General features: G+C 37.8%; 2 protein-coding genes across 3 annotated transcripts in view; one reads left to right on the forward strand and one right to left on the reverse strand.

Annotated features, from left to right (window-relative positions):
* LOC135085015 (uncharacterized) overlaps window positions 1-25,783 on the reverse strand; it is a 165,193-nt gene that overhangs the window by 129,387 nt on the left and 10,023 nt on the right. The gene's annotated exons all lie outside the window — the stretch shown is intronic.
* LOC135084990 (probable chitinase 2) lies at window positions 6,106-25,773 on the forward strand. 2 transcript variants are annotated; one of them, XM_063979750.1, is made up of 9 exons: window positions 6,106-6,350; window positions 16,833-16,997; window positions 18,025-18,220; window positions 18,620-18,716; window positions 20,630-20,845; window positions 21,378-21,572; window positions 22,359-22,492; window positions 23,254-23,429; window positions 23,822-25,773. In XM_063979750.1, exons 1-9 carry the CDS (start codon window positions 6,275-6,277, stop codon window positions 24,088-24,090), a joined length of 1,524 nt encoding a protein of 507 aa, XP_063835820.1. In that variant the 5' UTR covers window positions 6,106-6,274; the 3' UTR covers window positions 24,091-25,773. The 2 variants fall into 2 exon arrangements, with proteins under 2 accessions (XP_063835820.1, XP_063835821.1); XM_063979751.1 differs by lacking the exon at window positions 6,106-6,350 and adding an exon at window positions 8,326-8,406.

A 25,783-nucleotide genomic window follows, 5' to 3' on the forward strand; every position in this document is an offset into this window, starting at 1 on the left:
CAATAAACTAGAAAAATAACACAAGAAAGGTCAATACAATACCAATTATAGTAATTATGAAGGACAATCGGTAGATAGTCAACTGTATCACCGGTGACGATGGAATGAGTAACTAATTGTACAAACAATTAAGAAATAGCGCACTCATATGACTTTGTGACAATCTTGGTCGATAATTCTTGTGTAAGGAGAGAAAAAACCAGAATGCTGATGTCTTTCTTGAACACTATAATCCGGCCTTTTCAAGGCGAGAGTGAATAGGAACTTACAGGGCAGATATGTACCAGCCTAGACTGCATCCCACTTAACATGAGTGCGATTGCGGTCAAATAACTACATGCCTTGTCACTAAAAAACAAAGTCGCTTGCCTCTGTCTGTCCCTAATGCTTAGATCTTTAAAATTACGCAACGGATTTTGATGCGTTTTTTAATAGATAGTGATTTAAGAGGAAGGTTTTTAAGTAGGTATACTTAGTTCCCGGGTAAAACCGAGGCGGGTCGCTAGTAATGCATAAAAAAAAATTGCATATCTTGTTATTCGTTCTTTAGTTTGGGAGGATTTAAAGGCAGGCGTAGCTTAAGAAAACTTGGCGGCGCACTGTAGCAGACGAGGCGAAGAAAATCGGCAAGACTTGGAGCGAGAAAGTTCAAACGCGAAGCTCAAGACCGAACGCAGTGCAGGACTGTTGTAGATGCCCTCTGCCCCATCTAGGGGACATAGCTATCTGAAGAATCTTCAGATCTTCAGTGAAGACACTAGTGTGACACTAGTATGTAGGACTAGGTACAGTCAGCGTCAAATAGACAAAGTAGCCAAAAAGCTTTTTTTTTTTATATTTGTGGCAACCAAACCTCTCTGGGAGGTTTATTTCTGCCAATGTCGAGTGAAAAATATTGACATAGTTATCAATAGAACGTTGGTGTTTCAGTTCTATTGATTTTTCATGGATTCCGTGGAGTTAAGTATGCCCGTAAGCAGGTTTCGGGACGCCACCGGGTCCAAAGCGGGTTGTTCATACGACAACCCACTCGATGCGCGCTCAAATTCGAAGTATTTCAATGTTTTTTATAATTTATCACTTCACTGCACTTTAGAACACAAAATAACACCAAATTTGTACACTAAAGTCCATTAAATAATAAATTGAAACCATTAAAACAGATCGACCACGCTTCCCGTTCAACTACCCTCCACGGAATCGCCAAAAAGTTCGCAACACGTCTTTGTTACAATTGGATTTTTTTTTTATGTGACAGGAGGCAAACGAGCAGACGGATCACCTGATGGTAAGTGATTACCGTCGCCCATAGACACCCGCAGACCCAGGGGCGTTACAGGTGCGTTGTCGGCCTTTAAGGTGAAGATACGCTCTCTTCTTGAAAGCTTGCAGGTCGTATCTGTCCGGAAACACCGTAGACGACAGTCCATTCCACAGTTTGGTTGAAATCTAATTGGAATAAGGTTGAAAAATGAATAAGGTTGTTTTGTCAACTTTTTAGCCACTTTGGGTGTCACGAACCATTCGATGCTGACTTTACCAATTTAAACATACCTCTACATTTTTTCATTAAATACCTAGATACTTATTATTCGTACACGATAACCCACGAGCAACATAATTACACAATTTACTAATGTAATTTATTATAAAAAATCATTAGAGGTCAAAATAAAATCGCTAATGATGCCCTAAAAGCAGTCATTAAATCCACCTATACTAAAAAAGAATGCATTAGATTTCAACACAGAGTACCTAAGCCATTGGTTCCCAAAGTGGGGGGCGCGCCCCCCAGGGAGGCGCAAAGATCTTTAAAGGGAGGCGCGGGCCATCTGTGTACTTAAGGCTTGGTATTTCTGCTAAAGTAGGTATTTCGCGCTGTCAAAATCTGCGCGCGCAATACTTCGCCGAAGACAGCGCGCCAAAGAGCTCTCGCGGCTACACAGTATAGAAATACGCAGTTGGTTAGGTTAGGTTGACTTCCTTCCGTTCAAGCGTCACACTCACAGCACTTTCTAATACAAATCATATCCAAGTGATACAAATTAAAACAACTTTCAAAATTTTTGGGAATATATTTTAGAATCGAATAAATATAGAATATAACTGCCAAAGTAAACACGGTTCAAAGAGGCGTGGCGTCACCCGACCTTCCGGAAGTTCCGCGCCGGCTAAAAGAATTTCAAGATTACGTCACCCGACCTATCGGTAGATCTCCGGGAGCTTGAGAGATTGGAAAATTTTATTGATTATTTAGAGCTTGGATAATAAATTATAGTTGTTGCAATTCACGAAACTTTGCATGAGGTTAATTACATTAATCAGTACATGCATCAATTTTGTTCAGTCTTTTTGTTTATTAATAAATAAAAATATCATACTAAAATTGCATACATATTTGTTTGTATTGGTCTGGGTGTTTTCTTTCCATAATTTATATATAACGTATGTACGGGGCTCTGTATCGAAAATCAGTATAAGCAATGAGCATCACACACGGTTACCTGGAGTGCATTACCGCAGCAAAATTTTTATAAATGTTGTGCTTTAGAGAGTCGAGAGTATAGCAGATAATTAGTCCATCGTGAGCAGAAATTTGTCCACTAATAGAAAAATTCGTTCAAATTATAGTTTTAAAGTTATTAGGAAAAAACAGATTTTGCTGGGGTAACGTTTCAAACATTACCCTGGCAATTTTTTTTTTTTTAAAGTCGTTCTATCCTAGAACCAAATACATGGATAGATAGCTCTTGTTGCGTAGTAATTTGTCCACGAATAGCAAAATTTGTTCGTGTTCCGGTTCTCAAGTTATTTAGAATTTTGCTGGGGTGATGTTTTGTGATGTCCCAGATCTCGTAAATAGCTCAACGCAGAAGTTTGAAAAAAATACCAATGATAGACCTTGATATGTCTAAATTAGTTCAAACATTAGTCATTGATTTGAATGATAAACACCAGTGTAATTAAAAGATTTCGAAATTCAGATAAAACGGATTTGTGAGTAAACCAGTACTCTTACAATCGAATAAAAAATGAATATACCCTTGGTACACCTTTATAACCACAGTAAATATAAATGATGTGGCTTTGCGCAAAAGAGAGATTTCAAGAAATCTAATTTATTTTAACAGTCTTACTTTCGTGGCCGAATACGCGATTCCCTTATAACAAGGGAACATGGCATACAATGGACATATTAAAATGTTCCTTGAATAAGCTATCCTGTTAATTTCAGCTTTATATTACGACTTATAATAAAGTTATCGAACTGCAAAAAAATATCAGGAATTCTTCTATAAGCCGACCAAATTATAAAGGTTACAAAAAAGCGACCGTTCCATACATCAACTCCAGTTTTAAATCCGTTGACATCTGCTGCATCTGCCATCTTTTTGGTTAGAAGATTCTTCCATCTTGCAGCGTAGACCTTTAGCTACAGACCTTAGACAGTATTTTTGTGAAAATTCTTACGCATGGTGGAGGAAGGGACGCTCTAGACACTCAAGTCTACAAGGAGTCACATGAACTCCAGTTTTAAATCCGTTGATATCTGCTGCATCTGCCATCTTTTTGGCTAGAAGATTCTTCTATCTTACAGCTTAGACCTTTAGCTACAGACCTTAGACAGTATTTTTTATTATTTATTTGTGTCAGTGTGCTCTTCTAAAGAGTGTAAGACGATTGTATGTAGGTACTATTAAAATGAAATTTTAACTCTTTGGTTTTGTCTCATATTTGAGGAATGTACTATGTATCATGAGTAGAGTCTTCGTTTAAAAGGATGCGAACGATTTAAATTTCAATAGGTAGACAAAATTGATAATTCTTAATTATCAAAAATTTAAGCTTTCTCCAGTAACACTGATATTATTATACTGTGACTCATCAAAGTCATCATTGTCAAAAATATTGACAAATCGCGAACTGTCACGGCCAAAAAACTGACACGCGTCCGTCCTCCGTAAGCGCCACCGCGCGACTGATTGAGATTGTTCAAGCCGTCATGGACGATTTTTTCCACATTTTTTAACATTGTAACTAAATAAGACGCAATATAAAAATTTCATCCGTTAAAAGCCCTCAAGTTATTTCTGAACTTTAGTTTAGTAAAAGAATTAGAATCTCAAATCGCTTAATTTAAAAATAAAACCATAAATAGAAAACGAATAGAGGTAACTTTGGGAATTTATTCTATCGAGTCAAAATCATCAAATCGTGTTTCCATCCGTTAATAGCCCTAGAAAATATCCTCAACTATGCCCAATAAAAATCTTAGCCTTTAATTTTACTGTTTAGTACCTCAAAAATGAAAAATGAAAACCTCATTTTCGCCATTTTCTCTGCTACCCGGCCTTAAGTATAAAAAACCTGCGACCGCTGAGAGAATGCATTCCAGACTGCTCGATGCGACCAATAAATAATCTTGACTGGAGGAGGGGGGCGCGGAATTTTTTGTATGGTCGAAAAGGAACGCGTCTCAAATAAGTTTGGGAACCAATGGCCTAAACAGACGTTGCTAGAATACTTAAGGCGTGTATTCACAAACGATGCTTGGTTGTGAAGCAATAAATCGAACGCACAGCGTTGAATAGAGCTCTGTGATTGGTTCGTGTGTCACCTTGTGCATCCACGCGCACTGTGAGACCTCATAGTAATGTTTGTCAATACGGGCGTTAATATCTTGTTTTTCCCTGGGTCACAAACTACATTATCTACGATTCGAATCGAGTTAACTGCGCACCTGACAGTTGTGACGTCACATCGACTCTGGTAGACGGGGCGAACGCGGGGAGGTGTTCGGATAAGTGGGAGGTAGAGTCGCATTCCAGCCAGGTGCGCAGTTTATCTTTTTTTTATCCACAACGAGGAAGCTCTTGGCCTGTATCAGTGACGATCAGGCCGAAGCGAAGGTGGAAGCGAGCTTCACCCGGAATCCTCAACCACGTAGGAACTGGCTATCTTACCTCTAACTGCCGGAACACAACACAACGCAGTTAGCTCGATTGGGTTATACCTAAATACAAATAAGTTTATTGTGCATAATGTTACAATTTGTACACACTGAAAAATCACTAACTGTAGTTTAATTTTTCATTTTGCAATCTAAAAACTCAAAGGTGACTGACTGACTGACATAGTGATCTATCAACGCACAGCCCAAACCACTGGACGGATCGGGCTGAAATTTGGCACGCAGGTAGATGTTATGACGCAGGCATCCGCTAAGAAAGGATTTTACGAAACTCCTCCCCTAATTGGGCAAAACGGGATCCACGCGTACGAAGTCGCGGGCGGCCGCTAGTCAAAGATAAGTTTATGCACATCACATCTACATACTAACTCCTGCCCGTGGCTTGGACCGCTTATTTTTCGGTCTGTCTCAGAAAGTCTGCTTAATAATCCCACATTCAAACAATTGTTACAAAAAAAAATCTCAAAATCAGCTATGTATTTTCAGATCCCTACTTGTGAAATATTTTGATAATTTTCATCCCTATTTCACTTATTTTGAGAAAAATGTGACATAAATCCTTCTTCTAGATTATATTTAGATCTCTTTCTTAACCAAAATGTATCAAGATTGTTTGAGTTTCAAAAAATTATAGACAGACAAGCTTTCGAATTTATAATATTAGTTTTTATTCAACTAGTTTCCTTAAGATTAATTATTGTAGTATTATTTGGATACAAATTATTCTACTTAAACATTTACTATGGTTAACATAATAATAACGTTTTCAGTTTGCTAGTCACATTAAATTAAATTAATGTAGTACAATTTCGTAACTTCCTGTTTATAAATAAAAAGCCAAGAAATATTTTAAGTATTAAAGTTAATTATTACCACAAATAAATTGCAATACTGTTCATGCGAACGGTTAAACAAAACCAGTTCATTCGTTACGCCAGTTCAAATTAAACTTTATATCATTACCGTTACGATTCATTATCTCACGATTACATGGAAGGAATATCTCAACCGGTCAATCGACTTCTCTTAAAACTATTTTGTGTTCTATTGGAGTAGAATTAGAGTTGATAATCCAATGAGGTTTGACTCTACAAAGATCCGGTGAAACGTGCTGCAAATGTCAAATAACCACAGTCGGTAATGTCGCGGTAGCGCGACGACGTATTCCAAATTCAAATTCGAATTTCGATTTTAAAAATTTGAATTGAAGTTCCTTTTGACATTTTAAAAGAGGTTTAAGTTTGTTTTTTATGGAATAAAGAGGTTAAGAACTCTTTGTTGGAAAAGTGACAGTTGAACAAAATGGCGCGAAGGGAAATTCTGTTATTTTTCGTTGTTTGCGCCATGGCGTCGGTTTTGGACGGCCAGACCTTGGGAGGTAAGTGAAAGGTTTTATTATAAATCTAAAGATAGCTTCTACCTTGTGAACTAAGAAAGACTACATGAAACATTGCAAAGAGAAAGTGCACGAGAATGCACCGACGCTTTTTTCTGCATAACTTCACGCTACAGTTTAGTAAAAAAAGTATTAATTCAATACAATTAAGAAGACTAGTTTTCTCAACAATACTAAACTCTACTTAACACTATAAATTCCATCGAATATTTGTCATTAGAAATTCAAGTTTTTTGTGAGTCGCCTATAGTTAATGTGCTAATTAACATGCACATAATATCTATCAGTCATTTTACTCATCATTTATTTAGTTTTTATGTTCCTTGTACCTATTAGTGGTCCTGATAAATAAATAATCATAATTTTGACTTTGTATTTAGAAACTCTAAAAATAGTGAAATGAAACTGAAAAGTACAGATATTTTTGAAATAACGCTATCCTAAAAATGGGATTTAAATCGAAACGACCTACTAATAATTAAAAACTCTACATAGAATACTTCTTTGCAATACGCAATATTGCACAAAAGATTATAATAAAAATAGGTTCAATATAAAAAAATTATAAACTGAACGGTCTCATTGATTACTCAAATTACTAGGCCAATAATAATTGTGTATCAGTTATTCGTTGACATTACCAATGTAAAAATAACAGCAAGACTATTAAGAAGTGCAATATAATAAATACTACCCTACTTATTTAAATATTGCTCGAACTACACATAATTATACAACATTTCTCCTTAACCTTTTTTGAAACCATATAAACGTAATTAATGACGAAATCAATCACGATAAACATTTTATTAAGCAACCAATCAGTATAATCATTAATGTCATTCATAAATGAATCATTACAATTAATGATAACACAAGATATATCAGAAAGTCTTTCAATGAGGGCTATCGTTTTTATAAGTAACAGTTGGCAGCACTGGCGACTGACATGGCCCTACTCCAGAGATGTTAAGAACGGATATTTTTACTATAAGAGAAATATGTAAATTATTAAAATTAATTTTCGCGGATTATTTACGAAGATATTCACTCTTTTTGTTTTCGCCCCGCGCACTTGTTATCTCTTTCTTACGCATTTCTGGAAACGTTTTGACCTTTCGGATAGTAGGTTAGTAGTTAACGTAGACCTCTGTAAGTAACGATTAAACACGGCGTAATTAAAATATGTTTTGTTTAAATTTGACCCTAATTTTTATTAGTGAAATCGATTCTACTCTCGATTCCGAACAAACTAATTTCAGGATTTGCGCCTTTTCATTAACACGAGATCGTGCAGCGTCTTGCATTTTGAATTTTACCATTAAATTCTAATATCCGTAACCGAAATTATCCGAAACTTTCGGATAATCCGAAATGATTACTATCCGGAACCGTAACCGAAACCGATATAATATTGTTCTAACATCCGTAACCGTATCCATAACCGAAACTTCATATCCGTAACATCCCTGCCCTACTCTACAGTGGCGCTATCCTGGTTAGTGAATCTGGTAGTCCTCATACCGCTTCTTCACCAGTTGGCGCCACTGTCTTCGCCATCAGCAAATGACAGTGACCTCTCTTCAGTGGAACCAACTGGTGGGCTCTAAAACTATACCCCTCTTTTGTCCTTAGCTGCAAATATTCCAAGATTATTTTCCCAGATGAGACACACCTAGGAAACTTCTGTGGTCTAGTGGTAAGACCTGCTTCAGACCCTGAAGTCCCGCGTTCGATGCCCATTGGGGGCAAAAGATCCAGGACCAGTAGTTACTGAAATTAGCGCGTTAAAGCAAAGAAACTCTTCAGCTTTATAATATTCGTATAGATTTTTACAACAAAAATATAGCCTGATATCCTGTCTATACAAACAAATTATACAAAGTCATTTATCTGTAGTATTATTAATAAATTCATACTCACGGTAAGTCCCAGTCCCAGTATCAGTATCAACAAATATACAGACAAGTGAACAGTGCTAAAGTGAAACTTAAAAAAGATTTTTTGCAAAAACGCGAAATGGCTTCTAAAACTACAGGTAACCTTTTTGTGTTGACTCTACAATATTCCTTACCAATAGTTTTATAGCACAAGAATTTATATTGAATTTAAAGTGACCTTTATAAAGAAGCTATAATAAGTATAAAAACTAGTTTAATATTGAATCAACAGCTGTCAAGGCTTGTCGAATTAATTACAATATTCTTATTTGAGTGTATTGTGATTCTATAATCTGCGTGAAAGATAAGATAACTTTGACAATTGTTATACAATTGTAGTTTATTATCAACTATTGGACTGCGTAGGTTGATTGCGTTAAAAACATCCTATTACGAATTCTGTGCATTCAGGAATTAATGCTGCGTCCGAATGTAATCATAATCATAGTGACCATTAAGCGGACCAAATACTAATACTTATTATACTATTAAATTACTAATGATGTAGTGGTTCGAAGATAGAAATGACGGTTATTGTGCTACAAGACTACTTGTATATGGAGATATTTAGAATGTCATTACAGAAGGAAGGAATCATGTCATTATTACTGATAGAGTCTGAAGATCTTTTTGACTCTAGATTGATGCTGAAGCCATTGGAGGTAATTTTGAAATTCTTTGCAGTACAGATAGCATTAATTTAGTTTTAATTTCAATGAAAAAATCACTTTTTACCTCACTAAAAGAGTATCTTAAAGACTTGAGAATTCCAATGACGAGTATGACAAAAAATCGATCGATTTGGTATTCCAAGTCGGTGGAATGTGCGTACTTTCATTAGGTACTTGTTCATACTTACTGATCAGCCTGACCAAACTATCAGCCGATAAAAAGTCTGTCTGTAGAATGCGGCGGCTCTCACAAAAGTCGTTTTTCAATAAACAAAACAACCGAAACAACTGAATTTAGGAATCTTCTTTTGTTGAAGTTGATAAATAAAAGAAATCAAAAAGGCAATGGACATATCGTTCGTTTCTTTCTGTACAGAATTATTTTTATTAAAAAACTCAAAGCTTTACCTCCATTTCTGCAGTAAGGTAAAGCCTCAAGCTCCAACAAACACTCATTAAACTGACTCATATTATTATAAGAATGCATCAGAACAGGTTTTTTCGTATTACTCACTTGATACGTTTTGGGTTATATTTATAGATCCACTTATATGGCAGTTGGGACCACAATTTTTTGTTGTGGTAAATATAGTATTTGAAACTTTTCCTTATTTTTTTATTCATAGTTTCAAAAAGTAGTCTAGTCAAGCTTTTTTATAAACTAAATGGAAATTTTAATACTTGCATAGTTGCATAAAAATGCATAGATTAATAGATCAAATTGCACAATTTATCTTGCTTCAAAACCAAGTTATCTGTTCGATTCTATACTAGAGTTACATAGTAACATGTTGAACATGTCTTTAGAATAAAAGCAATATTTTTCTAATTTTCTAGCGCCAATACAGGGTGGAATTTTATAATGTCACCTGAAGGGAAAGTACTCTTAATACTGTAGATAGAAAATTTTACTCAAAGAAAACATTTTCAATATGGTGGCATTACAAAATTCCACCCTGTATAAGAAGGGGTATATACGTACTTATATGAGCAGCCGTAATAACTAGATTAGAAACTGAATAAACAGAAATACATATTAAGTAAAGCAAGGATACGATGATATTTTTAAACTGCCCCTAGCTAGACTTGAACCTGCAACCGTCCAATAAACCACCAACCAACCGTCTAGATTCCAACCCACACATACAAAACGTAAGCCAATACCCACGGTTTCTAAGACGCTAACAATGGCTTATCAACTGTGAAATTGCTTCTTTGTCATTTTGATCCAACAAAAGTGATAATTATCTTCACGTGAAAGAAAACAATTGGATACCATACACTGAAATCAACATCCTGTAGAGTGTAATATGGCTTTTGCCCGCGACTTCGCCCGCAAGGACTTTATGAAAGAACTAGCTGTAAAGATTCATCCACGAAGATTCGCCCCTCCATTCTTCCGCGAATGTTTGAGTGTTGGTACATGCTAAAATTATCCTTGAGTGAAACCGCGCTTCCCTCGACCAAAAATTGGTCGGGCGCGTCTTCGTGGATGAAACGATTTACTATACCCGCGACTTCCTCAGTGGTGGGAACGAGAGGTGGGAATAGTCCCGTATACCCGCGACTTCGTACGCGTGAAAATAGTTTGAATAATTCCCGTTTTTGCAACACTTTTCTTTACTGCTCCGTCCCTATTGGCTGTAGGGTGATGTTATATAGCCTGGAACCTTCCTCAATAAATGGGCTATCCAACACATTTTTTTTCGAATTGGACCAGCAGTTCCTGAATGTAGCTTTCTAACAGTGAAAATTTTTTTAAAACAAATTGACCAACTTACAAATACCTCTTTTTAATTGACTAGCTGCCCCGGCGAACTTCGTTTGTTCTGTGTTCATCAGAAATAATTTAGGATTCCAATGGAGAAATATTTTTTAAATCAGTCCAGCAGTTTCGGAGCCTATTCATTCGTTCGTTTCAGCCAATAAATGACGTCCACTGCTGGACAAAGGCCTCCCCCAAGTTTTTCCACAATGAACGGTCCTGCGCTGCCCGCATCCAGGCTCTTCCCGCGACCTTCACCAGATGGCCGGTCCACCTAGTAGGAGGCCTGCCCACGCTACGTCTTCCAGCCCGTGGTCGCCACTCGAGAACTTTTCTGCCCCAACGGCCATCGTCTCTACGAGCTATGTGCACCGCCACGCCTATACATTACAAACCATTAAATCTTCCCTCTTTATAAGTTTAGTGTAGATTGAAGAACATGAACATTGAAACATGCAACATGTTCAATAAAAGCACATGAGTTTCTTTACTCATGTGATAAAAGCAAGGATTTTTAGGCAGTAAAGTTAAAATTATAATTATTTTAACTGTTTAGTTAGGAAATGTTAAATACGTCACGATGCCAAACCTGCCTGTACCACAATATGAACCTAAAAAGTAGACAGTTGATTACAAAATGTATAAAAACTGCCAGTTAAAATATAACTCAATTATTGGTAAATATTTCATTCGGAATTTTTCATTTATTTTTTCTTGAAGTAAACTGAAAAGTAATAAACAAAACAATAATAAAAATATAATAAAAAAACAAAACAATAATAAGAATATTTACTTTCTACTTCCGAATAACTGTAATTTAAGAATGAAGAGTTCACAGCACATAATCTAAACAATTTTGCTGAAAAACAACTTATATTACCACTGCATAAGAATCATTATGCAGTCGTGAATATATCATACCAATGCATAGTTAGGTACATTTTAGGTAATACAAGTAACAAGTATGATTTATATGTCTCGCAGGAGTCAATAATATTTGAAAGGAATAAAATTATGTGAAATAGTTCCTTTTCAGCTTTGTACGAAGAAAAAACATATTATTTTTCAATTATTAATTTTAAATTGTACCTATTGTAAGTGTTTTTGATAATTTCATATACCTACCTAAGTAGTAACTGAAAAAAATACAGCCGAAAATTGTACAACTCTACTTTTAAGTCTGAGTTGCACCACCTAACTTTTACCGTAACTATAGCGATAACCGGCGTTTTTTATGCATGGACTTTGACGATGGTGCAACAATAAGAGTAGATCAAATACCTATCATTTAACTGCCTCTGGTAAATTGGAAGAGGATCGTACTCCAGCAGTAGAGATTGGTGGCCGTTAGGGCAAAAAACTTCTCAAATGGAAGACGTAGTGTAGACAGGCCTCCCACTAGGTGGACCGACGATCTGGTGAAGGTCGCGGGAAGTACCTGGATGCGGGCAGCGCATGACCGGTGGTTGTGGAAATCCTTGGGGAGGCCTTTGTCCAGCAGTGGACGTCATTTAGCTGAATCGAAGGAATTAAGTGGAGATTGAATGACCTGATGATGATAAGAGTTACTTTGGTACCCTTTGGATACCGAACCCTGGAGTAAAATTATACACTTTGCTATTTTCTGCTAGTGAACCATATTGTCACGATTCTTAGTTCGTTGACATGGACGTCGTAAAAATTGTATAGAAATGACATGAGCTATCTAAAAATCACACGGCTCAGTGTCATTGATCCTACATTTCTGCCCACACAGATTCTTTGTTTGTGTTACCCTAGGCTCATAATATTAAAACAAATGTTGAAAAATAGTAAGTTTTCGGTGCCATTTATTGTTCAGTCCCAATGAAAACCATTTGTTAACAATAAACTGTTAACTTTCATTTGAGACAGTTTCATTTGACTCGTATTTAAAAAAAAATGAGGTTAGGACAGTTTCTGAACTAAAATACAAATAAATAATTTGATACAATTTAAATGAGACTAGCTCGGGATCGTATTTTTATAAATTGGTTTGAAAAATTACAGAGTTCTGAGATAAAACATAGAAACTGTACCTTTTTAATTCTCGCTTCCGCATTTCAAAGTTTGTTTGGCTTTAGGATGTAAACCTATACATAATTACTATTTTCGTTTAAATGAATTCCTTGAAGACAAAAGATATAATTTAGATATTCCAAATACATAAAGACAACACCCGTAAGTTAACCCGAATAGCGACTATAATTGCATGCCCACTCAATGCGACAGCGTTTCGGAGCGTAACTCGAAATTGTCACCCAAAAACAATCTTTAAAACAATGGCATTACAACCAGTCGTTTTACAACAAATAACGGGTTTAAGATGGCTGATAGACGAAACTGTTACAACGTTTAGTGTACAGTCAGCGTCAAATAGTTCGTGACATTCAAAGAAGGCAATAAGTTAACGACGAGGAAGCTCTTGGCCTGTATCTCACCTGATGGTAAGTGACAATCAGGCCGAAGGTGGAAGCAAGTTTCACCCGGAATCCTCAACCACGAAGGAACTGGCTATCTTACCTCTAACTGCCGGAACACAATAATGCTGTTAACATTGTTGTTATGGCGACAGACTTAGGTAAGATGGTAGCTAGCCAGGCGGACTTAGAAGAAGCCCTACCACCAACCAAACCGAACAGAAAAATCTGCCCCCACTGGGAATCGAACCCGGGACCTCTGCGTCTGAAGCAGGTGGTCTTACCACTAGACCACAGAGGCGGTTACTTCGTAGAATGTGCGAAGGAATACGACCTAATTCCACAGCCCCCTCCCATTACCGGGGAACCAGACGCAGGTTAGCGTACCATCCCTACATTGTCGATATTCCACCAGCTCGCACTAAGCGTTTCGATGACTCTTTTATAATGCGAACAGCTAGGAAAATTCGCTGCCTGCTGCTGTATTTTCTGAACACTATAATCCGGGCCTTTTCAAGGCGAGAGTGAATATGCACTTACAGGGCAGATATGTCCCTTGTCCCATCCTAGACTGCATCTCATTTTTTAACACCAGGTGCGATTGCGGTCAAAGACCTGCCTTGTCATGCATAAAAAAAAGTTCGTAACACGTCTTTGTTACAATTGGAATAAGGTTGTATTGTCAACTTTTTGGACACTTTGTGTCCCAACTATTTGACGCTGAGTGTACAGTCGCCAGCGTAACAGATAACTGTTCAAAAATCGCACCTACGATTTCTGTATAAAGTGTTATAGTAATGTAACTTGATATCTTGACTGTACAATCAATTTGGTGACGTCATTAAAATTTCAATGTCAATTAAGAGCTTTGTAAATTGTATCCCATTAAGCAAATTATGTTCACGTGATTGTTAGGTTAGGTATTTGACTACAAAAACAAGAACATAATAGAAAAACGAGACTCAACAGTGAGCCCTGCGGTGTCCATCGTGATAATCAGGCATTTAGTCTCCAATGCAGGAGCACGACCCTCTAATTTACCAGAGGCAAATGGAGGATTTGGCCTACACTCCCCATGCTGGCCAGACGGGTTGGGAAGGCCTGATGCTCGCATACAGGATGGAAACGATAAGTGATCTCACTCGATTATTTCTAAACTATACAAGATATTTAAAAACTGATTACTGATCCTGAAAGTGCTTCACGAGCTCTTTCAAACGGTACCAATAATAGGTTACAGAATAAACTGGAACTATCCGAAAATTCAATGTTTCTAGCTTTCATACTAAATGTATGCCAACCACACAATATTAGAAGTGTAATTTATTTTTTGTTAAATAATTAACTTAAAAAGTCGGTTAAATAAACTCTTAACTTGCATTTTGTTTAAAATTATTTGTGGAAAACATTAGTTTTAGGCTTTACTTTGCTATAATATTATCAAGAGATGAGTTCCATAACTGTGATAGTACTAAATGTATGGAAGATGGAAACATTGAATTTTCGGATAGATCCAATTTTATTCTGTAAGCTATTGTTGATACCGTTGGATAGAGCTCGTGAAGCACTTTTAGGATCAGTAACAAGTTTTGCGATATCTTGTGTAGTTTTTAATATTTAGTAACTTTACCAAATGTATGGAAGCTGGAAACATTGAATTTTCGGATAGTTCCAGTTTATTCTGTAACCGATTATTGGTACCGTTTGAAAGAGCTCGTCAAGCACTTTCAGGATCAGTAACCAGTTTTTCAATATCTTGTATAGTTTAGAAATAATCGAGTGAGATCACTTATCGTTTCCACCCTGTATATTGTTCCATAGTCGCCTTTTACGACATCCACGGGAGGATTATGAGACATTCTACTCCTCCCACATCACTTTTATCATTATTTTGATATCTTTTGGAGAAACACCAGTTGAATTTTTAAGATTTCTACAAAAAGCAATCAAAATATCATTTACTTAAAATTGTTTTGGCCAAGACAATGATACCTACTAAATATCTGAACATGTAGGTCGGATATTAACCTAAAAACATCATGGCACTTGTCATGGTCCGATTCCCATATTGAGGCTCTTTTGTTTTTGGTAAACAGTTTGGAATGTGTAATTATACTCGTAGGACAAATATAACCGCACATCAATCTACCACAATATACTCAAACAACGCGGTCGAGTTAACTGCGTACCTGGCAGCCGTGACGTCACATCGGTGAGTGCGAGGGAGAGTCGCATTCCAGCGTGGTGCGCAATTAGATCAATCGGATTGTACCTAGTTATACTCGTAGAACTTAATGTGTTTTATTTTTAAGATTATATAGCCCCTCGTACTATGCTAAATATGCTTGTATCACGATCACGAGTGAGCTCACCACAATAGTCGAGCGGCGGCGGGGACCGAACCCGCGTTCCCCGGATCAGGAGTCGGCCAGTCCGACCCCTTCACCGTTCGGCTATCGTGGCTTCAAAAAAGTTTACAATAAGGTTCAAAATCAATGCAGGGAATTTGACATTTTGTGGTTTATACCGATACCGATGACTGTTCATGCCCATTGTAACTGCTTATATTCAAACAATGGCTAATTATTACGCGTACACTCATTTAATAGTGCTTCTAAAACGTTTAATAGCCACAATTATCTTTACTGACCTTCATGAATCACAATGCGACTTACAATGAGGCCATCATTTTGAAAAAACACTAGTTTACTATATTATGGTGACCTGGTGGTGGTGCTCTCCATACAAAAGGAAAGTCCTAATTATTTTGCCAGAAATAAGTATCATAATGAATGAGCTGTGCTGTTCCAAAATTTTTGATTCTATTTACTTCTAAACAGGCTGTTCGTTTCAGCCAAATCACGTCCACTGCTGAACAAAGGCCTCCCCTAAGGATTTTCACAATGACCGGTCCTGCGCTGCCAGGTTGTACTGTAACTGTGATATTCCTTAGTAGGTACTAAAAATGCATTTACTTGGTTGACTGCGGGCGAGAAAGTAGGTCCACTCGAGCAAGACCACTATGATTATACTCTATCGTTGAATCAGATCAATTCTGTTACGATGTCCTTACTTAAGTCAGTAAATAGTAGTTTATATTATTTACTAGCGGACTAGCGGCCGCCCGCGACTTCGTACGCGTGGATCCCGTTTTACCCCCTTTTCCCGAATTTTCTTTGCTATAAACCTCACGGAGCCCGAGACCTTTCCAACGAATGCAAAACCGTGGAAATCGGTTCGTGCGTTCTGGAGTTATAGCGTCAGGGAGGAAAACCCGACTTATTTTTATATAGTAGACTAGCGGCCGCCCGCGACTTCGTATTCGTGGGCCCCATTTTACCCCCTTAGAGGTTGAATTTTGCATAATCCCGTCATAGTGAGCACCTACGTTCTAAAAGGAACCTCCATGCAAAATTCGACACTCTTAGCACTTGTAGTTTCTGAAATTTCGTGATGAGTGAGTCAGTCAATCAGTGACCTTTCGCTTTTATAGATACAGAAGATTGATTTTACACCACTCAAAACAGAAACGGACAATTTAGGTGGTCTTATCGCTAGAATACGATCTCTTCCAGACAACTCTAGACTGAAGAATAGTCGTTTTAAAAACTATCATCTTTCTAAATATTGAAACAAATACCTTCTTCCAGGTCCAATGCACGACAAGGCGGTGGTCTGCTACGTAGCCTCCTGGGCAGCGTACCGGCCTGGCAACGGGGCGTTCACAATTGAAAACCTGGAGCCTTCCCTGTGCACCCACTTGGTGTACTCTTTCGCTGGACTGGACAATGAGAAAGGAACCATAAAGAGTTTAGGTAAGAACTAGATTCGTTTACCTACTGCCGTCCACTACTGAAAAAAGAGCCCACGGATTTCCACAATGACGAAACAATCTTGCACTACACTACACGCACGATCCTACAATAGCAACACCTTACTGTAACGGGGCATTCACAATTGAAAACCTGGAACCTTCTCTGTGCTTCTCTGTGTCCAGTCCAGCGAAAGAGTACACCAAGGTACTCTTTCGCTGGACTGGACACGGAAAAGGCCACCATAAAGAGCTTAGGTAAGGTAGTAGGTACCTTAATCTCACAATAATAATCATTATCATTTCAGCTACAGAACGTCTATAGCTGAACAAAGGCCCCACGGATTTCCACAAAAACCAGTCCTGTAGGCCTAAGATGAGCGCTGCGATAAGCGGTTATCACGCCGTTTTATCGATTTTGCCCATACATTTTGACGTCGATAAAAGTTATCACGGCGCGCATCTTAGGCCTACAGGTCGACTGTAACGTAGCGGTTATCGTCGAAAACTTGGAACCCTCTCTGTGCACCCATAAGTTACCTTCTGAGACAAATGAACACATTCTATTCGGGCCTCCCCAACTCGTCTGGCCATCATAAGTACCTATCCTCTATTTGACTTTAGTAAATAGAGCATCATAAAGGTTGCAGGAAGTCGCTGGATGTAGGCCAATACCAACCAGTCATTGTGGAAATCATTGAGGGAGGCCTATGTTCAGCAATCCTGTGACTGAAATGATGATGATCATAATTGAATTAGTGAGGGTCTCACAGTGGAGACCAACAGTATAAAACAAAGTCGCTTTCCGCTGTCTGTCCCTGTATGCTTAGATCTTTAGAACTACGCAACGGATTTTGATGCGGGTTTTTTTAATAGATAGAGTGACTCAAGAGGAAAGTTTGTATGTATAAAACAGGCATACAATAGAAGAGAAAAGCCGGGAAATTCCATTGCAACCGTGCGAAGCCGGGGCGAGCCGTTAGTAATGACAATATTTTATTTTATTCTTAACACTGACCTTTTATCTCTAGATGCCTGGCAAGACCTGGAAGTAGACTACGGCAAAGCAGGCTACAAGCGGCTGGTAGGCCTGAAGAAGCGCTACCCCCACTTGAAGGTCACCATCGCCATCGGAGGCTGGAACGAGGGTTCTGCCAAGTACTCCACCATGGCTGCTACCAGGGAATCCAGGCAGAAGTTTATTGACAGCGTTATGGTGTTCTTGGAGTAAGTAAATCTATGTTGCATTCACTTTGAACTAAATGTTCATAAATTAATACGGAAATTGGTGTGTGAATGTGGTGTATTAAACAAATACAGTCATGTCTCCCAATATTTCCACGTCGCCCGGTTGGTAATGGCCTGCATCCAGCGCCTTCCAACCGGGCGATGTGGAAATCATTGGGGGAGGCCTATGTTCAGCAGTGAACGTCCTATGGATGAAATTATGATGATGATGATGATCATTCTGTCTCCCACTTTGCAATGGATATTAGAGGCTTTTCTGATCTGATAAATTTTGCGGGTTCCAAGACAGCCAAGACTAATTCAGAAGTTGTAGAAGTCTTGGATCAGTTTTGTTTGTATGTTTCTGTTGTTAATGAATCCACATTACTTTCCTAACAGCCAGTACAAATTCGACGGTCTTGACTTGGATTGGGAGTACCCAGCTCGCAGAGACGGCAGGCCTGAGGACAAGGCCAACTACGTGGCGCTTGTAAAGGTATCTTATTTATGAAGACTTACCATAAAGTGACAAGAAGTACATTTTTAAGGCATTGTATAAATTAGGACTAAAATGCAAACGTAAACTCCTCTGTCTGTATTTTTTAATACTTAAACTACAACGATGTAGATAAATTTTAATAGGGATAAATAGCTGGGTACTTCTCATTTACACTCAAATTTGATGGTCACACAATAATAGTTCATAAACGGTATAAGTTAGAACAATAACTTTAAAATCAGATGATAAAATATCTATTTAGCTACATACAAAATAAATTTTATCGTAATAGAAGCAAAAATAATACGAAAACATCACATGAAACGATAAAAAACGGGGTCATTTTTCGCGTTCTCATCGTGTCACACCTTCGGTTGCAATGAAACATTTGGTCACTGCATGCACAATTTTCATTCAATTTGTGTGTAGCATATACTAAAATCATCGTAATTAAATATACTTTCCACACAATAGTCAAACAAATATCTTCTTATAATTATTTCAAATTGAGAAAGCAAAATACGTTGGTCACACGATTTTACGTACCTAAAATTTTGAGTAATAATACAAGATTGCCGTTAAACCGAACACCAGCAACCAATCACAGCGTTCTATTCAGTTAGCGTCAGTCGTGCTCCGGCCATTGGGGAGGTGAGATAGGTCGATCGTCGCTCCGCGAAAAAAATACGTAACTTTTTGTGATTATCCATAGACATACCGTCGCTTGCTTGAACAATATTTTCTACCTCTAAAATTTAAACAATTTAATTGAAACTTAGGCCATTGAAAACTTAACATGTTAGACTTATTTGTGTAGTATTCGACTTGAACCGTTAAATTCAAATTTAAGGATAATTCATAAAAAACTAAAATTTTCGTCACCTTCGTGGCATCACCTTCGTGGTGTTTTATACACGAAGGTGATTTTAGGCCACGAAAGTGATTTCTTGCTTTGGTTTATTTTAAAATATAGTGACTGGTGTTTATGTTTTTACAATATTTTAATAACTAATAAATTATACGTAATAAGTAGAGTTCAGTACATCAATAAAAAAATAAGGGCCTCGTATTTTTGTTGTCTCTCTGTCTGTATGACTGTATGTATGTCTGTATATGTGACTGTGTATCTGTTTGTAAGATAAATTTAATCTGAAGTTTGAGTTAAAAGTTGTACAACAAAAATACGAGGCCCTCTGGCCTCAATAAAAAAATATTTTTGTTGAGGGACTGATAATCAGTTAGAGTTCTTTTTTATTGAGGTACTGATAATCCTTTTTTTGCTTCTTTAGCATTTCAGAATGCCACCCAGTATCACCCTTAAAACCAATTGCGTAGAATCTTGTAACTTAGTAGGTGACGTTATCGGTAAAATTTTATCTTGTATTTAAGTAGGTACCTATTTATATTATGTTATTGCTATTTATCTATGAAAATAAGACAAAATATATGTTTTTATAAACACTTAAGAGTCATTTACAGTAGTAAAGTGTGAAAAAATTATTGCTGTGAAGCACAGAATCACTTTCGTGGCATCAAAAAATTCAAAACGTTAAAGCTTCCAAACGAGACTCACTATTTGACTGATTTACTGAGAATACACTCTTCACATCAAGCGCTACAATTTTTGTTTACAAAAAGTTGAAATAAGTTAGAAATAAAATTTGCCACGAAGGTGACGATGAGAACCGTGGCGATGAGAAATACCCAGCTATGATTGAAGCTCTCAAAAAATTATAGAAGCTGTAAGGGGTCTCCTTAATTTACCTGTTAAATTGTTACCGTGATCAAACTCTTCCCCCTGCTGATACATACTTTTAAAATGTCTTCTGCGATTGTCCGTCATATCTTCCAAACCTTGTTAACAATATCGCTAAGGCTGTATCTCCTATGAACCCTCTTCCAACTTACAGGAACTGAGCGAAGCCTTCAAGCCTCGAGGGTACATCCTAACAGCAGCTCTCGGAGCAGGCAAGGACACCATGGACGCTGCATACGACCTGCCCAAGCTGAGTAGATATCTGAACTTACTGCACATGATGTGCTATGACTACCATGGGACTTGGGACGGGACAGTTGGAGCTAATGCTCCTTTGAGGGGCACTGCTGAAGAAGACGTCCTAAGTGTGGTAACTACGAGTTCTCTGACCTGTCATTTAAGACTTAAAACTGGAGGGAAGAATTCTTCATTTCGTTGCGGATCCAGTACTTCAAACTGAAGGAAAGTCGATCCTTAACTTCGAAAGTTCGAACTCCTCATAATATATTCTTTTAGTTACTCCACGTTACTCTCTTTGCGGGTCCAATGACAGTGTAACTTTCCCCGGAACAACCTTGGCCTTCACTGGTTGGTTTTTATTGGCGGTCAAGCTGTAGATCTTGGCTGTATACGAGTTGCATTGGTGGGATGGAAACGACATGAGGTGGGTTGACGCCACCTTCTATGAGCGATTGCTGACAAAATACACAACACCCAAATTTTTGGCAATTTAATAGATGATGTCACTTAATCGCTATCTGGCTAACCATTAACTATTTATTTAGAACTATTGCCTAAATCACTAGACATTTCCTAACTATCCAGCTATCCCGTATCCAGGATCCTGCGAAATTCTGGATTTCAAACTCCCTTCTCTCTATCATTTACCTTTTTGTCCTCAGGAATACACAATCAAGTACATGATCGAGCACGGAGTGAGCCCTTACAAGTTGGTGCTGGGTCTGCCGATGTATGGACGAACCTTCCTGCTGAAGGATGCCGCGACTCGAACCATCGAGTTCGGGAAGACGCCTGCGCAAGCCACTGGGTTCAAGGGACCTTTCACGGGGGAGGCTGGTTTCATGGGATTTAATGAGGTGAGCTTTAAGCCTTTAAGGATTTGCCACACCGGATCCGTCTGCGGGGAGGTGAAAGTGAACCCCGATCATGTATGAATAACATTGTCGGTCAGGGCAACGATCAACGGTCCAAGCAAGACTTTTTAAGTATTAGCTGTCCAAATATGTAAGTCTTATACACATTGTTTGGCGATAGAATGTTCAAAGGACCTTTTACATGAGATAAATAGCCTTGAATTGGAGGGAAGTCGATCCTTAACTTGGAACTTCCTTTATGTTCATCTGATTAAAATCGTTGCGGGTCCCCCGGGACAAACTTGACCTTTACTGGTTGGGTTTTTATTAGCTATCAAGCTGTAGATTCTGGCTACACAGGAGTTGCAGCAGCAGAGACGAGGCTAAGCCTAATAGTGGGTCTAAATGCCAATTCGAGAGTCAGCAGTTCCATCTCTACTAACTGCTAGAATACTTTGACACACGTTCTCAGTCGCCTCTTACAACATCCATCAGAAGAGTGGGGGTGGTCCTATTCCACTCAACCAGAACCACAAGGCTATGGGAAAAATATGCGAAAATCAGGCCTCCCTAACCCGTCTAGCCAGCATAGAAAGTATGAGCCAAATCCTCCATTTGCCTCTACTAAATTAGAGAGGGTTGCCCTTCTGCAGTGGAGACTTATGACCAGTGATGATGAACCCAATTTACCTCTTTAAAAAAGTGAAAATACTACGCTATTATCACAACAATTTTGGTATCAAACCCTCGATAAACAGTTCAATAAAGAACATGTCATTTTCTTTCCAGATCTGTCAAGAGATATCCAACACGTCCTCCAAGTGGACGCACCACTGGCACGACCAGTCCTCCACGCCCTACCTCCGGGACGGGGAGAGGATCATCACCTACGACAACGCCAGGTCTATCGCTATCAAAGTCAAGTAAGTCAATCTGATTCTCTAGAACAGTGTTTTTCAACCTGTGGGTCGCGACGCCCCTATAATAGGGGGTCGCGAGATGTCGTAAAAACTACCTCAGTAAAAAAATCAGTAAACTTTTAAAGATAGATTTATCGGTAGTATTCGGTTTTTTTTTAGCTATTCCCTTTATTTATTATTTCCCATTCCCATTTATTTTCCCAATGACAGTTTGATTTTCCCATGGGACCTGGCCTTCACTGGTTAGGTTTTTAACTTTATTGCATTCCATGTTGTACATAAGGTCTTAAACAATCTATTGTCTCAAACATAGACCCTGTTTGGGCACAGCAACATTGTGTTTTACAAAAATTTATTAATTAATTCGGCATGCATATTAATGTTAAGAACTTCAGAAATATTTCAGTAGAACTGTGTAATCAAACTAAAGTCAACATATTATACACAAAGTAATTTTGATTTCTACTTGATAATGCACTTCTGAAAATAAACGAATACTTAGCTATACCGTGACTTTTCGAGGAACTAGGGCAAATCGCAATCTGAGTTCCATAATCTTCTTACTAGCATCATTAAAATTTACTATACAATGGGAATCGAATCGACCATCGCATTTGACTCGTTTGACCCAGAGACTCATCATCATTTGACCCAGTGAAAAAACTACCGAAGATACACTTGCTAATTTCTAGCTCTACTCGCTTCTCATACATCATCAGAAGTAGCACATGCCTAATGGCTACATTTCCTCAATTTTTCTCCAGAATGGCCAACGACTACGGCCTGGGCGGTCTCATGGTGTGGAGCATAGACACCGACGACTTCAAAGGCATCTGCGAGAAAGAGACCGACGCGTACGTCGACTTCGTGGACCGCTACAACCAAATTAAAGACGATCCTGTCATGACTGAGGCCTTGAAGACTCTCAACCTTGCTGATGGTAAGTCTACAGTTAGCTAGCCATCTTTGAAATCCTCATCATCATTCAGCCACAAGACGTCCACTGCTGAACATAGGCCTCCCCCAATGATTTCCACATCGCCAAAAAAAATTATAACTCGAAAACTATCAAAAGTCACGGTGATTTGGGAAGCCCTAGTGATGCTCTACCTTCCTGGTCCTACCTGGACTTAACAAAATAAATTTTATAAATTCCGATTTGTATGAAAATTTAAATAATTAAAATGAAGATATCAATTTTCTGACTTCACCATACCATTTATATGCCCATGTTAACATAGGCTAGTGTCGGCTCATATACCCATTTACCTAACACCCTGTATAGACACTCCAAAAGTTATCTAAAAAAAATTATCCGCTTTTCAATTACAGCAAGCCGAATCAGCAAGAGAACTCACTATTCCGTCTCCAACGGGCAACTGCACCTTCGCTTGCCAGAATCTCAATACACCAACTACCCTCTCATGGAGACCATAAACGACGCCGCCATGTTGGCTATGGAGGAGAAGAGGATCATGGACGAAATGGAGAGAATCACGAAAGAGAATGAGATTGATGATGATAAGACGAAGCCGGGAGCTGGAAGTAGAATGGCGAGTTCCGTGGCTGTGATTTTATGTTGTTTGTTGGCTTGGTTTTAGATCTAGGTGAGTTTTTTGTTCTGGTATAGTCTGGTCCGTGAGCACGTAGAATTTGCGAGCGCGATAGCAACATAATTACGCGCGAGCGATAAGGATGGGTAGCTAGGGGTCATTGGACAAAATTCTACGTGCTCACGGACCGGGCTTTAGGTCTATCTATATTGTTCTGGCTGATCTATGTTGTTCTGGCTGGTTTATATTGTTCTGGCTAATCTATATTGTTCTGGCTGGAATTATAGAGATTCTGGCAAACTAAGGTTCTGGCAAATTTAAAATTTTGGCAGAATAATTCTGGCTGAGTGTTGGTTATTCTGGCTGTTTCTGTCTGACGCCCGTATTCACAAAAGATACTTGCTTATGTAAAGCAGCAAATCAAACGCATAGCGTTGAATAAAGCTCTGTGATTGGTTCGTGTGTCACCCTGTGCATCCACGCGCACTATGAGACCTCATAGTAATGTTTGTGAATACGGGCGTTAGTGTCGGTTATTCTGACCAATTATGGCAATGCGCTTTTTTTATATTGCAAAAAATTATGCCTTTTATCAAAGAACTGCGTTTGATTATTTAGTGTTTAAAATTAAGTAAAACTCTTTCCAAGAAAACATTTGAGGTAAATAATTCCATCTAACATTAACTTGCCTAGATTCTTTCATCTTGTAAATATACACGTATTCCGAGATTATGTCCAAAGCACCTAATATTTTGTGCATTTAAAACTAAAAGTAATACATAGTCAAGTGTTCCTTTTAGAATATTTTTCTAAAGTTTTTTTAGTTAAAACTCATTATTACGAACTTTAACGTCTACAATGTTTTTCTAATCCAAGCAATATTTTAGGTAAAAATTGTAGTAGTTAAGTTAAACGTATTTTATTTAAATATTAGCACCAAATATTTAATGAATGAATAGAATGTCTTTTTAGCCACATCCACACATTTGGCTGTGTTGACTTATTAAATGAATCCAAAAATTCAAATAAAAAAATATTGTAATATCAAAGTTTACACCAATTGGTTCAAAAAAAGGAAAATAAGAAACAGCTATTGTATAAAAGAAAGTTGCTAAAAGTCCTAAAAGTTTGAAAAAAAAATGGATTAATAAAACGTTTGTTACATTTTACACAATGTGTTACAAGGTGAGCCAAAACTAATCATCCCATTTTCTTTGACTGTAATTTTTTGGCTTTTACCTCACCTTGTATGTTGGTGTATTGGCTCTAAAGCTGGGTCCAGACGGATGTAATGTGTAATGTAAAATTACGTGTAATGTACCACGAATGCTACTACGTGTGGCGTGTGGACACTACGAGCATTACATGTAAAGGGCTGCCCATACTATTTTTATTACATTACACGATACATTCCATTACGCGTTACACCCGATTTTGGCGCAAACTGGCCAATGTGTGGATGGGGCTTAAACACTGTACGTAATTATAATTTAAGATTGAATAAATTGATGATAAAATCATAAATCATCAAATAATTACTCATCTCTAATACTGCCACTTTTAAGACATTTTAGGTGTAATGTTATTTTTATATTTCTTAATTGCTAAGAAAATAAAAGACTATTAATTATATCAATATCGATTGTATCTGTGATTTAATTAAATATCACATTATCCTAAAGGAATGTTATTAATTGGTTTATAAGACCTCATTTGATATTATGACGATTTTGTATTTTTT

Source organism: Ostrinia nubilalis, chromosome 27 (assembly GCF_963855985.1).
Source record: "Ostrinia nubilalis chromosome 27, ilOstNubi1.1, whole genome shotgun sequence".
Classification (NCBI taxonomy): Eukaryota; Metazoa; Arthropoda; class Insecta; order Lepidoptera; family Crambidae; genus Ostrinia; species Ostrinia nubilalis.

Coding starts and splice junctions, on each gene's coding strand:
- LOC135084990 (XM_063979750.1), top strand. CDS start 6,275: ATGGCGCGAAGGGAAATTCTGTTATTTTTCGTTGTTTGCGCCATGGCG. Junction 18,221..18,619: donor AGCGTTATGGTGTTCTTGGA/GTAAGTAAATCT, acceptor CTTTCCTAACAG/CCAGTACAAATTCGACGGTC. Junction 21,573..22,358: donor GTTTCATGGGATTTAATGAG/GTGAGCTTTAAG, acceptor TTTTCTTTCCAG/ATCTGTCAAGAGATATCCAA.